Below are 15,238 nucleotides of genomic sequence, written 5' to 3'. Positions count from 1 at the left end.
GGAACTTTCGTCAATCAGCGTACGAAAGCACGTGCGCCGCAGCGACGAGCGCACACTGGATGATGGCAACGTAGGCACGTTGACGCGTCGTTGCGCTCAAGTCTTCACAGCACGCGTGTGTGTTCGCCAAAGAGACAAGTTCCTCCGTGGCGTTGGCGCTCGCGTACCCGCATGAGTGCGTGTGAGCGCTCTTCTGGTGCACCGCTCTTTTCCATGCGGATTACGTGAACCTGAAATTTTCCAAACGCCGGAGAAGCCACATCATGGGAAATAAACACGCCGGATGCCTCCGTTCTCCAGACATACGTAAGTTGCTCTTGATCATTCTGCCGCGCGCTTCGACGCGCATGAGGAGCATGCTTCCTAAATCTCACTGTATTCGGAAGCATGCTCTTTGGAAATCGAGTCGCGTTTGAGAACGCAGTAGCAATTACATACGCTTTCAACTCAATGCTGGCTGTCTACGCGGCATGTCGCAGCGTTGATGGAGAATTACTGAGGTTAAATTATTATTCAGGACCTCAAATGCGGGAAGCTGATGAGAAGAGTGCCAGGTTAATTTTCGAACTGGAGAAGTTGAGGGGATGAACGCCCTGGCAATGTTTGCTTTGAGCGCGTGCAGCCATTTCACAGGAGCATTCCTTTCCGCAGTAGCCGGTGCGACTTGGAACTCTTAATGGTTGAGTTTATTGTCAATAATATGATGTATTTTTATTACTTTATTTTTTTGTCTTCTTCTTTTATAACATGGCAACCAAGCAATGAAGACCCAATGCCAAGAAATGCAGAATAATAACAATATATACACAAGTCTAACCTCAAGCCTCCTGTTAAGGCGCTTTAATTCTGAACATGAGGCTGGTGGTTCCTTTTGTGTATATGTTATTATTATGACTTTCTTTGGCATTGGGCCTTCAGCGCCACCGATCGATACATCAAGGTCGCGTTCGCGCGGATGCGCGCTATTGAGGCGCCTTCGGAGCACCTCGGCAATCTCGTGTACAACTTGGGCGATTTTGCGACACCCGACTGCATAGATTTAGAAATGTTCATTTCCTAATGGCTTGCCTAAGGCGGTGCATTCACATTTTTTCCGACGAAAATTAATGATCCAAGATCTTTGCCACTAAATCAACTTCAGTTTACGCTGATAGGAAAAAGACTACTACGCATATATTAAGAAGGTCTGTCCTTTATAATATATATATATATATACAAAACGTAACCTCTTTGGACGAAACTAGAAACTGCGCTAATTATTTCATGCATATACATTCGGCGTTATATATTTCTTGTATTTTATTTTGGTTACCACTATATGCGTCAACCTCCGCAGAGCTAAATTTGATGCATTCGAGAAAAAGAATATAGAACACAGTAATTTGGAAAGTTCCGTTCGTTGTTTGTTTGCTTTCTCTTGTTTTTTTTTCTTGTTTTTTTTTTTTAACAGAATTTTCGAAGACTTACCTGACATCGTCAGCTTTCTCCGGTTTACACTTTCGAAGTTAATGCTGAAGTCGTTCATTTTACAGCGAAGCTGTTAGCCTCTCGGTGGTCGGCATTTTTCGACTCTGTCCTTGAACAAAAATTATCATCATCAGCTTGATGGCTCATACCCCCCTAAGCAAACAAAAATTCAATGGCTCATCCCCCTCGTAAGGCAGAGGCTACAAGCATTCAGCTAAGTGAAGCGAACAGTGCATACATTCATTACAATCAAGCATACAACGTACAGAACTTGTACGTTTCAGTAAAGAATAAACTCAAAACAAGGCATCTGTCACCATCAGCAATGGATCAAGGAATGGCTCATACCCCCGTAAGCACGAAAAAATGTAAAAGCTCAAACCGCCGTAAGGCAGAGGCTACAAGCGCTTAGCAAAGTGAAGCGAACAGTGCATACATTGATTGAAATCACCCATACATCACACAGAACAGCATAAGTTTCAATAAGTAACAGGCTCAAAACAAGCATCCGAACCATCAGCAAAGCATTGCCTACCACCCTGAGCAGTTGTAGTGGTGGTTTTGCAACAGCTTCGCTGGACATCCACTTTCGCAGGGCCGGGTATGGCAAGTAATTTGTTTTTGTTTTTTTCATTTGTCAGTTAGCGAAATAGAACACAGCGCTAAATCCAATTTAGTACGCTGGTTTCCTTTCACTCGCCCTGAGTAAATGCTGCTGTATATTTTACATATTAATCCTGGGAGTTGCACGAAGCACCGTGTGTAAATGAATGAGCACATTTGAGGGTGTCAAGAATTTCGAGATGTGTACGTTAACTGTTTTTAAATCGAAACACTATTAGCACGTTGGACAGAGGCAGCATGTTTTCATTTTGAGAGAAACCATCGCTGTTGTGGATCGTTCGTATAGGTAAGCGTTGGAGTTGAACAACTCAAGGATTTCTTAGGGCACGTGCCCGAGATCATGTCGGACCACAACTCGATCACTGCTGTGTGATCGAGTTGTGTCGAATTGTGCTTAACATATGCCGGTTCTATTTGCTCCGTGCACTATACATTTTCTGCATTACCCTTTTCTCCCTCTCTTTTCTTCTTTTGCTTTTTTTTTTTGGAACGCTGGAACACACGATTGTATTTACATCGCTGCCGCCGCCCTTGAGGCCCTTGTGCTTCCACGGGAAAACATTTTTCTTCTACGCAGTACGTGACTTCTATACAGATTGTGAACCCGTTGTTTCAGTGATGTCTCCTCTTTCTTATTGCGCAAGGTTTCTCATTGTTCTTATCATTCGCTTCTTATCGCTCCCCTTGGAGTTTATATTATCGCCTGTCTGGGTATCCAACGAACGCCTGTTGTTCTTATGTCCTTCGGTATGAAAGCCAAAGGATAATGACCTGTATGCCTAAACACTAGTCGTACAACTCACAGTCTTTTTATTATTAATATTATTATTATCATCATCATCATCATCATCGTTATTATTATTATTATTATTATTATTATTATTATTATTATTATTATTATTATTAAAACGCTTATATTTAAGAAGTGGTACAGAGCATTACGCGAAATGAAGTGTTGCCAGTTTAGCTATGTTTAGCTAGATCTAGCTGCTTTTTACTCGCCATGGTTGCTTAGTGGCTATGGTGTTGGGCTGCTAAGCACGAGGTCGCGGGATCGAATCCCGGTCACGGCGGCCGCATTTCGATGGGGGCGAAATGCGAAAACACCCGTCTACTTAGATTTAGGTGCACCTTAAAGAACCCCAGGTGGTCCAAATTTTCGGAGTCCCCACCACGGCGTGCCTTATAATCAGATCGTGGTTTTGGCACGTGAAAACCCCATAATTTATATCTGGCTGCTTTTGTGCCGATACAGCAACTAAAAATTCGACTTGCCTACGGGCAGCTAAATCAGCTATTGTTTCAAATTCTAATTACGAATTTAGCCACAAATTTCTGTGTCATCGGGCTTTCTGACTCCTCGGCGTGCAGCCCTGTATTATAGTGTTGCGGAGTGACTGCCGCGTTCCAAACCGATAGCAGCAGCAAGGGGCACGCCCTGGTTATGCCGACTTTTAATAATTCGAAATGAACGTTAACAAAGTATGAAAGCGAATCCACCGGAGTTTTCAGTTGGAAGGCTTCGTTTCATCTTTTATTTTGCCAGCGTTACATATACATTTCAGTTACAATGTATGAACGAAAACACCAAGCAATATTTTATTAACTGGCGTCGTGCCCGAAGGTTTAGCAATCTGTGCGCGCTTCTGGTCTTAAAATAGATCGTCACTGTCGTTGTTTTGTGTGAGTTGAGTATAATGTGATTAACTGTCGTGCGCTATATATAGCCGCCGAACACACCTCTTTGTTGGTGCTTTCCCGCGTTCCTTATTTATTTATTTATTTATTTATTTATTTATTTATTTATTTATTTATTTATTTTGCTGTGTTGTGATCTCACCACGTTACTGCTCATATGTTTCCCGCCACGCTCATCAATTTTGGTGTCGCAACTGGTTTCAAGGTAGTCTGTGCCAGGACAAACATTCACATACTTATTACAGCGGCGAAAATATCGTGCACACAGCCGTTCGTACTGATGTTTTTTGTTCTTCTCAATAAAATTTCCGATTTCAGTAGGGCACGATCCATTACTGCTTGTGTTCACGTTCTTCTTTTTTTCTTTGCTCTTTCATCTGCATAAACCTTAACGAACTCTACCTGTTGTACACCCGTCAGCAGTGCAAGCAAAGCGTGTGGTCAGGCTCGGGGAGGTCCGTGCGCTAGAATAGTTCGTAAGAATGGGGTCAGCGAACTGTGGTGGAGGCGAGCAAGAAGGCTTCGGCATATGACAATTCTTACGACTAAGGGGCATTGGATTGCATGTCTCCGACTGCACATACCAAATGGTATGTCGCCCCTCGTGATGCTAGACTCCTGCACACGAACTCGCCTCACAAACATGAGTCTTATCGTGAGTGGATGTTTGCTAAGCCAGAAAACAAACAAACAACCAACCAACCAAACAAACAAACAAACAAACAAAAAGAAGCGCAAAAGAATAGAAAGGCCGGTGGCGACGCCATCTGCCTTGAATTTTCTGAGCTAACACCCCGTGGCGTCATGAATTTTGGCAGGGTACGTGCGAGCCTATATATAGTTAATTGTGTATCTATGACAAAGGTATACACTGAATTCTGAAGGAACGAAAAACAGCCTAGCAACCTTCGCAAACGTTTTCTGCGTAAAAACGGGCTTAATACGCGGCAAACACATTCAAAATCCGTGACGTCGCACTTACGAATCGGCTTTGTGGCTTTGGTGCGAGTTCAAAAAACTGTATACTGGCCTTCATTTCTATCCGCTAGTGGCCAATCTTTTTCTTTTCGGTCAATTAAAGGCCAATAGAGGTAGTTCTGAAGGAGCACTTCACTCTAAACTGCTATAGTGTTTCTATTTAGCGTCCCCTTACACGCCCCCTTCACTTATGTACCAATACCTTCATGTTAAGGCGACGGCGCAGCATATTCTGCTTTTATACCGTGCCCCTTATTCCCTCTTATCCCTTGACAGCACTTATACCTTAATTAAGGACGAAGCTTAGTGCGATTCTTTTAAAGTTAATACCTGTAGCTTTTCCTGCACACCGCAAGGAAGCGTAAAGCTTTGTCAGAGGCGCTGGAAACATATGTGAAACTGCCGTTTTAAAAGCGTCGGCAGGCACAGCTACTTTCTTTTTTTAAAGTTTTCTGATCGGGAATATTCTGATTTGCTAACTACATGTGGACCGATTCCAGCTAAGTTTACAAATATTGATCTGTACATACTGCCAATATATTTCCCCGATTTGTTGTTCCATCTTTTACTACTCTGTTGGGGAAAAGTATAGCAAAAATTGTTTCGAATGTTTCTCCATATCCTTAGCCCGTCGCCGGAAAACAGCCTTCTGACACCTAAAGTATAAGTAAGTAAGTAAATAAATAAATAAATAAATAAATAATGTTGACAGGACTCGCCTGAGAAAAGAAAGTGCATTGATTTCGGTCACGTACACGATCCTCGGCGATTCACATGGTTTCTTTTCATACACAGTGTAGTTGCGCTTTTCAGCTAAGTTTCAAAGCTTCAGGTGCTTCCTAGCGATTACCGAGCAGAATAATAAGAAATGCAATGCAGGGGAACTGAACTGATATCTAAGAGAAATTGATTCCTGAGGGGTGGCTGATCAGAGCGAAGGAGTGAAATAGAAGAGAAGAAGAGTGTAGCAGAAAGACGCCAGTAACGTGTCTCCCAGAGAAATATTTCTCCTGTAACACCACGTCTCTCCGTCTGTCTTCGCTTACGCTCGTTTGCTGGTTCGGCTCGCCGTTTCCGACTTTTGTGTTTTCCGCACTGATTCCGCTGGCGCGAATGGCACTTCGCCTGGTCGTTTTGGTGCGCTTTGGACCGCTCTCGCAAGCAGCGTTTTCTTCGACTGGTCGAAGGAGAGCGCGCGACTTGCGTTCGGCCGGTTCATTTCGGTCGCTCTCCTCGATACCGCGTCGAGCGCTCTCGAGTGCACCGAGCGCTGTCATCAGTGCAGTCGTCGACATGAGCGCTTCCCACCGCGCCATCACAACACAGCGTCGCCGCTGTTGGCGACGGTCCTCCATAGCTTAGGCATGCTGGCGTGTCAGCGAACGCTCGTCCCACCGTCAGCCGCTTTTCCGGGCAGCTTCGGCTGGCGAAATCGGACGTTTGCTGCATAGACACGTGGCTTCGCCTCTGCGATTTTCGTCCTCTGCCTCCTCCCCTATAGGCTCTGATTCGGAGAATGGAGGCGACCAGTTGAATATACCATAAGTTATGCGATTTATGCCCCGACTTTAGCCAGCTCAAAATGTCTATAATTATATCGGGAAAACACCGCGTGGACACCTTGGTAGCAGGTTGCCACCATGCTATAGTAGCTTGTTGCGCAATGAAATGATGCCGGAGCAGCAGTAGTATCCCGCAGAGAGCCAATTAGAGCGTCCCTGTCCCGTTTCTCCGTCTCACGAACATGCTTTGCGAAAGAATCCACCATTTAGTCCTCGTCGGTAACAGTGGCGACGGGCGTGCACCCATTCATGTGGCAGTACTTCTTGCTATCATGCCGCAGTCATTCGATAGCCGCGTTGCTGACGCCTTCTTCGATAAGCCATCTCTGATAAGAACGCCCACTTCCGGTGTGCCAAGTGGGCGTGCTAAGAGCCGAGGTGTTTCTGACCTCGATGCCGGAATTCTATACCTCTGGAGCAGTGAGCCAAGTCAGTCGGAAGCATGCGTCAAAGTTCGTTTCGAACAGGAGTTATTGAGGAGAGAAACAGACGACGTCATTTTTGATGGTCAGTGCAGTGCTATTACATACCTCCGTTCAGTTTAACAGTTTTCCGACTTTCGAATGCATACATTCAAATTAAATTCTGACGTTTTACGTGCCAGACCCATGATATGATTATGAGGTACGTCTTGATGGGGGACTTGCGAATAATTTTGACCACATGAGTTTCTTTAACGCGCACCCAATGCACGGTACATGAGCGTTTTTTTTTTTTTTTTTTTGGCATTTCGTCTCTATCAAATTAGTTCACCCCACGGCGGTGGATTCATACATGAAGAGCAGCGGAAATATGTCGCGTAAAAAAAAGGGAAAGAAAGAAAAGAAGAAAAAAAGTCTGTTTGTCTTGGCAGGATTTTTTGTCAGGAGGAAAGGAGAGTGGGAGCTGTTGGTTTTTATCACTGCTAAGCAGAACACGTTGGCCTTTGTGCTTGCGGTGCAGCGAAATGCGCCTATTTTTGAAAGAAAAATGATCGCCGAAACGCACCCGTTGCTTTTTCTTTTTTTTCGTGGAAACAAACACCGGAAAAATCACGAACATCGGCAGCGGTTGACACTTCCGCTGCCCGGCGCTTTGCGCCCCCATCCTCTCCGCCTGTCGCTTTTAGAGACGTTGAGTGCGCACGCTTCAGGATCCTGGGAACCGACACTTCTCGTTCCTCGACATATTTCCGGACGTCGAAAACCGCTGCGAATGTCAACGAGCATTTTCTCCTCTCGTTCTGCTGCTTCCAGACTCACGAGGAGTTCTTGAGTCGGAACACTCCTTTACTTTCCCACTTTCCTTTTCTCCTTCTTTCTCTCTCTCTCTCTCTCTCGTATTATTTAGGGAGGTGGGGGTGAGAGGGCTCAGGGGGGGAGAGATCGTTCCTTATTTTTTATTTTTTATTTTCTGCAGGCTTATCTCACGCATCACACCCTCACACCTTCTTTCTCCTTGTTCCCATATGTGGCTCTACGTCCGATCACCGTCGTTACCGCTACCTAACAGATAGACAAACCGACAGCGCAATCCCCGCGCTCACTTTAAATATATGCATGTTCAGTGTCCATGGCGCTCCTGGCAGACGCTCGTAAGGATTCAGACGAGCTTAACTTTCTGTCAATGTTAACTAATTTTCGCTAATGAGCCTCTTAATTTATTTGCGACGCTGGTCCAAATGAGCGTGCAGTTGTAGTTGAGAAACGCACGTCCGACTATTGGTGTTTGAGAGAAAGCAGCTTGGAGCGCGCCATAGCAACGTGTTGACTAAGAGAGTGACAGGGCGCGCACCTCCTGCCTTGTCACTGAAGGCCGTTGTCGCCTTTCCTGTGGCAGTGCGTGCTGTCGCACCCATCGCGCTCACTCGCGTGTAGCCCAGTGGCTGATTAATGAGCAAGCTGGTCGACCCGTTCAGCCAGTGTGGCCAATAACAAGCTGACAACGACGCCGACTGTGCGTTACAAGAAGTGCAACTACACCTATTTACGGCTCTCTTTTTTTTTGGGGGGGGGGGGAGGAGCCGCCTCCTCCCCCCCCCCGTCATTCAATGTCTCTATAGAGGAATCGCCGTAACATGCTTGCAGATATTCTTTTTTTTTTCTATTTGTTGATTGCGCCAGCGAGCCGCTGCCATGGACGTCATTTTCTATGACACCGCTTAGCTTAGGAGAGTCCTGTTTGAAGCATGGCAGGCAAGTGGCCCGCACTTTCTCGGAAACATAGAGCTGTTGCTCGTTGGCTATAGCGTACTCTCACTGGCGCTGTCATTGACCGAATTCGGATTTAATCGTAAGTAAAAGCAAACAACACGGAAAAATGCTGAGAAAAAAAAGTCGTGAAATAAAAATAATTTTTTTTTTCACGAATATCATTTTTAGACGAATACTGACTCTTTGTTGTCTCTATACACTATGACACGTGCACGTTCAATTCAATTCCTTTTATTTTTCCAAAACAATCTTAGAATGGTTTACAGGGCTAAAAAACTGCGGCATGCAGCTTGGCAAAGGCCCGGAAAAGACAATAAAAGGGCTTGAGATCAGGGCACACATGGTGCCCAACGTCAATGTACAAGCTAAACCTGAACAGAAATATAGCATTAGATAACATAGCAATAGATAACAGAGAATTGGATGGCATATTATCAAATACTAACATGAACATCGTATGCCGTAAAAATACAAGAATATAAAAATATATTAAGCTGTAAGGATGTCAGAAACAATACAATAAGTTGAAAATTGTGTAAAAAAAGCACGTAACAATAATACAGATGTCGCTTGAAACAAAGGTAAAGAAGAACATATATAGTCAGCAGTGAAGAAACTACAGTATACAAAACCAGGCAACGTGAAACAAAAATACACACACATGATGATCATTAGTACGTGTAACAAAGCAATTAAGCAATTATGGTTTTAGGAAGAGGTGACGTATTGATGTCAACGTGGGCTTCGATACGTCTTCGCACCTGACGTACCTGAACATTGTGCTGCAAAGACTGCAATTTATAGAAAGTACAAAAGCATGGTATGAGCCACAAGTCAATGCAACACGTGTGAACCTTAGTGGAATTGCGGCCACAAAGTTTCTGAAGATGGGGAGAAGATAAATAATATGAACGCAACAAATCAAATTCATACATACACTGCATTTTCACAATGTTATTTATAATATAGATAGAAATAATCTGTCGAAGATGAATAATCTATATTTGTGATGTTGCGAAGAGTCTTCAGTACGTCAATTTTGTGTGTGTGTGTGTGTGTGTGTGTGTGTAAACCCAGGAAACTGAAATAACTATATGCGAAGCGAATTGTTCATCATAAAGTTGTAGTTTTGCCTCCACGGGAAGAATTGCACAACAACGTGACAGTGGCCCTCTATTCACAGCTCACGGAAATGTTTTTACATAGAGTGTCAATGTAGGAATCACATGCAATATTCGAGCTAACTATGACACCAAGAATTTTATCTTCGCTGACTATTTCTATCCTGTGACCGTCACCATATATATCCTGTTCCAAATTCTTTACTTTTTTGTGCGAAAACAAAAATTACCTTTCTTTTTAGTAAATATTCAGTAGATACATATGAGCGCAACCTGGAACACGGGTGAAGAAAGAGGCCGGGACGTGCGTTGTTTTGGGCGGGTTAATCCTAGGGCGATTGGAACGCGACCGAAGAGCCAAGGCCCGAACTCACAATGCTTTTTGTGCCCTTTGCCATTGGCCAGTCGGCTTCGCTAATAATATGTGTGACATCAAGATTGGCTCGCATTCGCTTTTACGAGCAGTTCTAGCTTAGAACGTGTTTGTGAATACAGGCCCAGTTTCTCATGAACATGATTACATCTTGACACAAGATCGTTTTCATCAGAGCCGTAGAGTAGGATAGTGCTGTCATATGATGCATTTTTTGCTTGTATCAATATTTACAATATCGTTAATGTACACGTTAAACAAAAGATCATTGAAATGCTGCCTTGGGGCACACCACTTTCTATAAGGAGGGGGAATGAATGGTTATCATCCATACGCACACACTGACTCCTATTAAATATGAACGAAATAATTCCGGGCGTTTACCGAAAATTCCATGATCTGGGAGTTTTATATAAGGACGTTATGAATAAGTAAATCGAAAGCCTTACTAAAATCAATGAAAAGACAAAAATTATACACTTATTTTCATAGCTTCTCAACACTATGTCTAAGAGTTAATAAAGCTCTTTCAATTGAACGTCCTTTCCTGAAGCCAAACTGTGCGTTAGAAAATAGATCGATTTCGTCAAATAAATTAGTTAAACGAGAAAATAATATTTTTTCTCTCATTTTTGAAATAGTAGGCACAACCGATATCGGTCTATAATATTTCCTTCATTCTTACTGACACCTTTATAACAGACAGGTACCGTGGCTTTTTTTTAATTGCATCGGGAAATTGACCTAATTGATTAGCAGGGTTAAAAATGCATAATCAAGTACAGGTATAATAGATTCAATAACATATTTTGCAGGCTTTATCTGTAAGTTGCCTGTAAATTTGTTGTTATTAAGGCCTATGAATGTGCTTAAATTTTATCTTCATATCATGGAGAGAAAGCTATCAGCGGGGCAATCGATTGACGGTCCGATGACCGGTAGGATAGTACCTGGCAGAATGTTTACTTAGTTAAAATAATCAACGAGCCTGAGCGATAATTACGCGGTTATTAGCTTTTTGGGTTTTTGAGGTTTGTTTTCGTGACCCAGGGCCCTATAACGTAAAACTATCCCAATATTTTTTTATTCCAATCTCCTGACGTCAAATGTAAGTAACTCCGCACGCAGGCATTGGGCGGTGACCCGCAGGGTTGTCTGAACAGTCCAATGAAACGCTCTCACTCGTTTACAGGTCACTTTTGTTTTCTTTCCAAACGAATAACATTGCCTACATTGGGTGGTTTTTCTTATCTGATTGGCTGACAAGAGGCGAGGAGCACGCTCAAGTGTAGAAGGCTTCGATGGGGCCGAGACAGTGCAGTGGAGGAAGGTGGTGCCGGCGTCTGCGATTGGTCCGCTTCCCCTTATTAGCTTGCGGTGGCTTGTCGAAAATCGCGGCAGCGTGCAACGGAATGTTAATAATGCAGCTAAAACGGAACCTCAGCAAAGAAGAGTTGGCAGAGTGATGTTGCATACTTGCTGAAAGCGCTCAATAACCTTATACTGCCACGTAAAATGTTATTATACGGAAATAAATCCATGGTCTCTCGCAGGTGCGAATAGACAGTGCCTGAGCAATCGTCAGCCAGCCATCTTCTCTTCCTTTCGGAATGGGCCAGTCTCCAGCTATTCAGAAAAAAAAATTCAGTTTTGTTCGGCGTATTAATGCATCTTTAACGCGTACACGTCACTTTGACGCCATGAGTTTTCGCGGTATTGTGACGTCGAGTGACAGACAGGTCATGTGGGCGCAGCCTGAAACCTTTTGACTAATAGCAGAAAGTTAATGTCGAAAAGGCGTCCAATCAGAACTACTTTTCTTTTATTCGGTCTGTTCATGCATGATCAGTGTGTGCACGTTACATCAGATGGGGAGCTCTCGCGGTTTTCGTGACGTCGCGTGACAGACTAGCGAAGTGGGGATGGCCCGAACACTTTTTTTGCCAATTAAGGAGGGCTGATTGCGGAACTGGAATAGAAAAATTTGGAATAGCTTTACGTTATAGCGCCCAAGGTGTTAAACAATTTTTCTTATTAATGGCATTCCTGTGAGCCAGCGTGACGCAAAGCTTTTTAGTTCTTTTTGGTGGATTAAACGCTTTAAAAGGAAAGTGTACAGCCTAAATTCGTACAAAAATTTCAGTGAACTTTGAATATGTATCGTTAACATTTTTATTCTGCATATATAATACCAATCCTGAGCACTGATGTCACGTCTGAATAAAAGTAAAGCCTCATCTGATACACAGTGCCTCGTAATTGCGTTATTTCAGCTAACTTTATTATTTTCGGGGGTAAAGAAAATTTCGAAGGTTGTACAGTGGTCACTTTTGTCGGAGGCTGTGGTGCCGGCATCAGAGACACCAGTTTCCATGTTAGTAATAGGATTTAGGTAGGATTTAGTAACATTTAGTTAGGATTTCAAGATTGGCGTTTCTAGAATACTGTTCAAGGTGAACAATCTGCTCCTCAAGTTCTTCAATATTCTTTTCAAGGGACACGTATTTTGCATTGATTGCTCGGCTGTCTTTTGAGAGTTTATTATTCCTTGCTATTTCAGTTTCAGTTCTCTTTTTCAAATCGTCTATTTCCACGTGCGCAAAGTCGATGCTTTGTTGACATGCTCCGCTCTTCATTCTTCAATTCATGGATTTCATTGCGCATGACACTTCCGCATGCTTCGCGTGACGATTTCAATTCTACCTTGAGAATAATCTTTCAGCTTCTGAAAGATTGCCCCTTTCAATTTGGCTAGATGTTTTTTACACGATACACAGCTGTTCTAGCGTAAAATTTTTCTCTGCGCGCTGTCTGCACGAAAGAAAATGAAAGCGCATCTAAATCTGTGTGCACTCCGTGCACGACGCGGAAGGCTGCCGTTATAGCAGCGTCCTCTCTCGGCGGACTGTAATTCGCCCACACGGAATTCAAACGGTCCACAGACGAGGGCGTCCTTTTTCTTGGCGAACTCTCGGCATCCTTCCGCCGGCGCTCGAAATCGGGAGCGAGGGGCATCCGGCAGTGCAACGACCACGAGTGGTGCCATTGTGGCCCACTTGAGCCTCGTTGGGGCCACACGCTCGTCCTGCCGCGCAGTGCATGTGGCCGACGGCTTGTGCTCTCGGACGCCCGCTGCACGGGCGGAACGACGGGCGAGCTGCAGACAGGCGGGGCAGCGGTGTCCCCCGGCCGACGACAATTGACGGGCGGGCCCCCCGTGGCGATATGGCATTCGGCGCGCGACACATATATTGCCGCCGCTTCGGCCCGTCTCGAACCAGGAAGTTGACGTTCATTCCAGTTAATTTACAACGCCGCATCGGGAACAGGCTGGGAGGTCCTCTGAGCTGATACCCAGAGACGCTTTTGAGATACTACTCTACGAGAGAAGAAGTTATAAACAGCGCTGTTTTAGGGAGCGCGGCCTCCGCAAAATTTACAGCATTGCTTCCCGCTTACGATTGTGGGTGCTTGAGCAACAACAGCCCTTCATGATGTTTCCAGAAAAATTTCGCGCCATTTTGTTTAGATCAGGACGTACCGAAGAGAAAGAGTAGTAACCGCTTACTTTACGAAACAAATTATTTAAATATTTTCTGTCGATCTTATAGTTGCCGTTACGTTGAACTTATGTGCGAGGGCTGCTCGCTCTTTAAGGTACACGTAGATAGGCTGATGTATGTTACTACGAGCTGGGTCTAGATACTCTGCAATGACTTGTTTTTGCAAGTGGGAACGCGGTTGAATACTTTCCTGGCGTCTTACTGTTTAGTACGCACAACACTAATAATTTTAAATATACGAACAACACTCTTCATGATGTGAAAATAAGGCGGTGTTATGAAAAATGAACAGACTGTCAGTGCATTGGTAATCTTGTCATTCTGCAGTGCGGTGCACACTGTTTCGCGCACATTGCTCAGTAGCCTGCGCGCATTTCTAGTCAGCTGTAGTGCACTGCTCACACGACTGCTTTGACCGCGGATTGGAATTAGAATAGGCGGCGCTCGACGTTTAAGTGTTGTCGCTCATATGTCAGGAGTCGGTTCCTCACGCTGGGTGCGCGTTCTGTTTACGTGAGTAAGCACGTCCGTGGGGAACGTCAGGTGAAGTTTCAGCGCCATGCTTCCACGTATATAGTCACCGTCTTTTTCTCTTTTATTTTGATTCCAGCTCATCAACTTGAACAACTGACTGCAATCTCGCTAGATATTAGCAGATAATGTATGAAAATATTGCGAGCACGTGATTACCACATTTCCCCACCTTTCGTCCTGAAACTTATGCGCAATAGAGCATGAATAACGACATTGGAAGAAATGGAATCATTGGACAGTAATCCTATTTCACCAGACCAGTCAATTTGATGCTGCCATGCGTATACCTCAGCCACCATATTTATTACTTCTCTTATTCAAGGTTTTATTGAATATACAGCAGATGCCCGAATCGAAGTTAGACAAACCAGATGTGCGTATCTCGGACTTATTGATTGTCACACATATATCTGGGTCAACATTTAACGTAGCAGATCGTATGCTCAAGCGCTTTATAATAATTAGCGCCGGTCAGCCGTGATAGCGAATTGCCAGTGGCAAACAGTCTTTACGAAATAAATGCTTTGTTATCGCTATCCTGCAGGTGGAAGTATAAGTGCGGTCGTATACTGAGCTGTCTGAGCAGCCTTTCGACATGACCACAGTGAGCGGTAGCCTCATATTGATTACTACATCTCACAAATCGCTTGCAACACAGTGGAAGCTGCAGGACTCCTTAGCCAATAGGACGGCCGAACGCCTCTCGAGATATGTTCATCCGATACTTGTCGCCTACTCAGCGGCTGCTGAATTCGCTGTATACGACGCGATGCGCACAGGTCCTAACATGTCACATACCGCTGTAACGTGTCATGTACCAAGCAAAACCAAAACTCTCTAATCCTGTAATTAATCAGACAGCTACGCCCAAAACTATATTCCGCTGCACAAGGATATTACTTGTATAGGCCTCGTACCTTAGGCAGCGCTGTAAACTACTTGTGAGTATCGGTGTAGCAGTGAGCAGCGAAGGCAAGAGGGCGAGTTCGAAGCCGATCGGGTATTCGGCAGTGACCTCAGCGTGTGCTTGAGCACGGGTGTTTGGGCAGAAGTTGGACTGGAAGGACGCCATTGGGCCGAAGGATTTTAGTCTTTTTTTACAGCGAAGATGTTAGCCTCTAGTTAG

The 15,238-nt window shown here is 44.3% G+C and overlaps 1 protein-coding gene across 1 annotated transcript in view; it reads left to right on the top strand.

Moving 5' to 3' along the window:
* The first annotated feature begins 24 nt into the window (after window positions 1-24).
* Window positions 25-15,238, top strand: part of LOC126548063 (breast cancer anti-estrogen resistance protein 3 homolog) — a 249,730-nt gene continuing 234,516 nt past the window's right edge. Inside the window, exon 1 of the mRNA XM_050196144.3 lies at window positions 25-306. Coding sequence (XP_050052101.1) covers window positions 264-306 — 43 coding nt within the window. The 5' untranslated portion in view covers window positions 25-263. The remainder of the gene's footprint in view (window positions 307-15,238) is intronic.

The sequence above is a fragment of the Dermacentor andersoni genome, chromosome 1 (assembly GCF_023375885.2).
Source record: "Dermacentor andersoni chromosome 1, qqDerAnde1_hic_scaffold, whole genome shotgun sequence".
NCBI classification, from domain to species: domain Eukaryota; kingdom Metazoa; phylum Arthropoda; class Arachnida; order Ixodida; family Ixodidae; genus Dermacentor; species Dermacentor andersoni.
The sequence above is the reverse complement of the archived record's forward strand: the minus strand, read 5'-3'. Positions and strand labels throughout refer to the sequence as shown.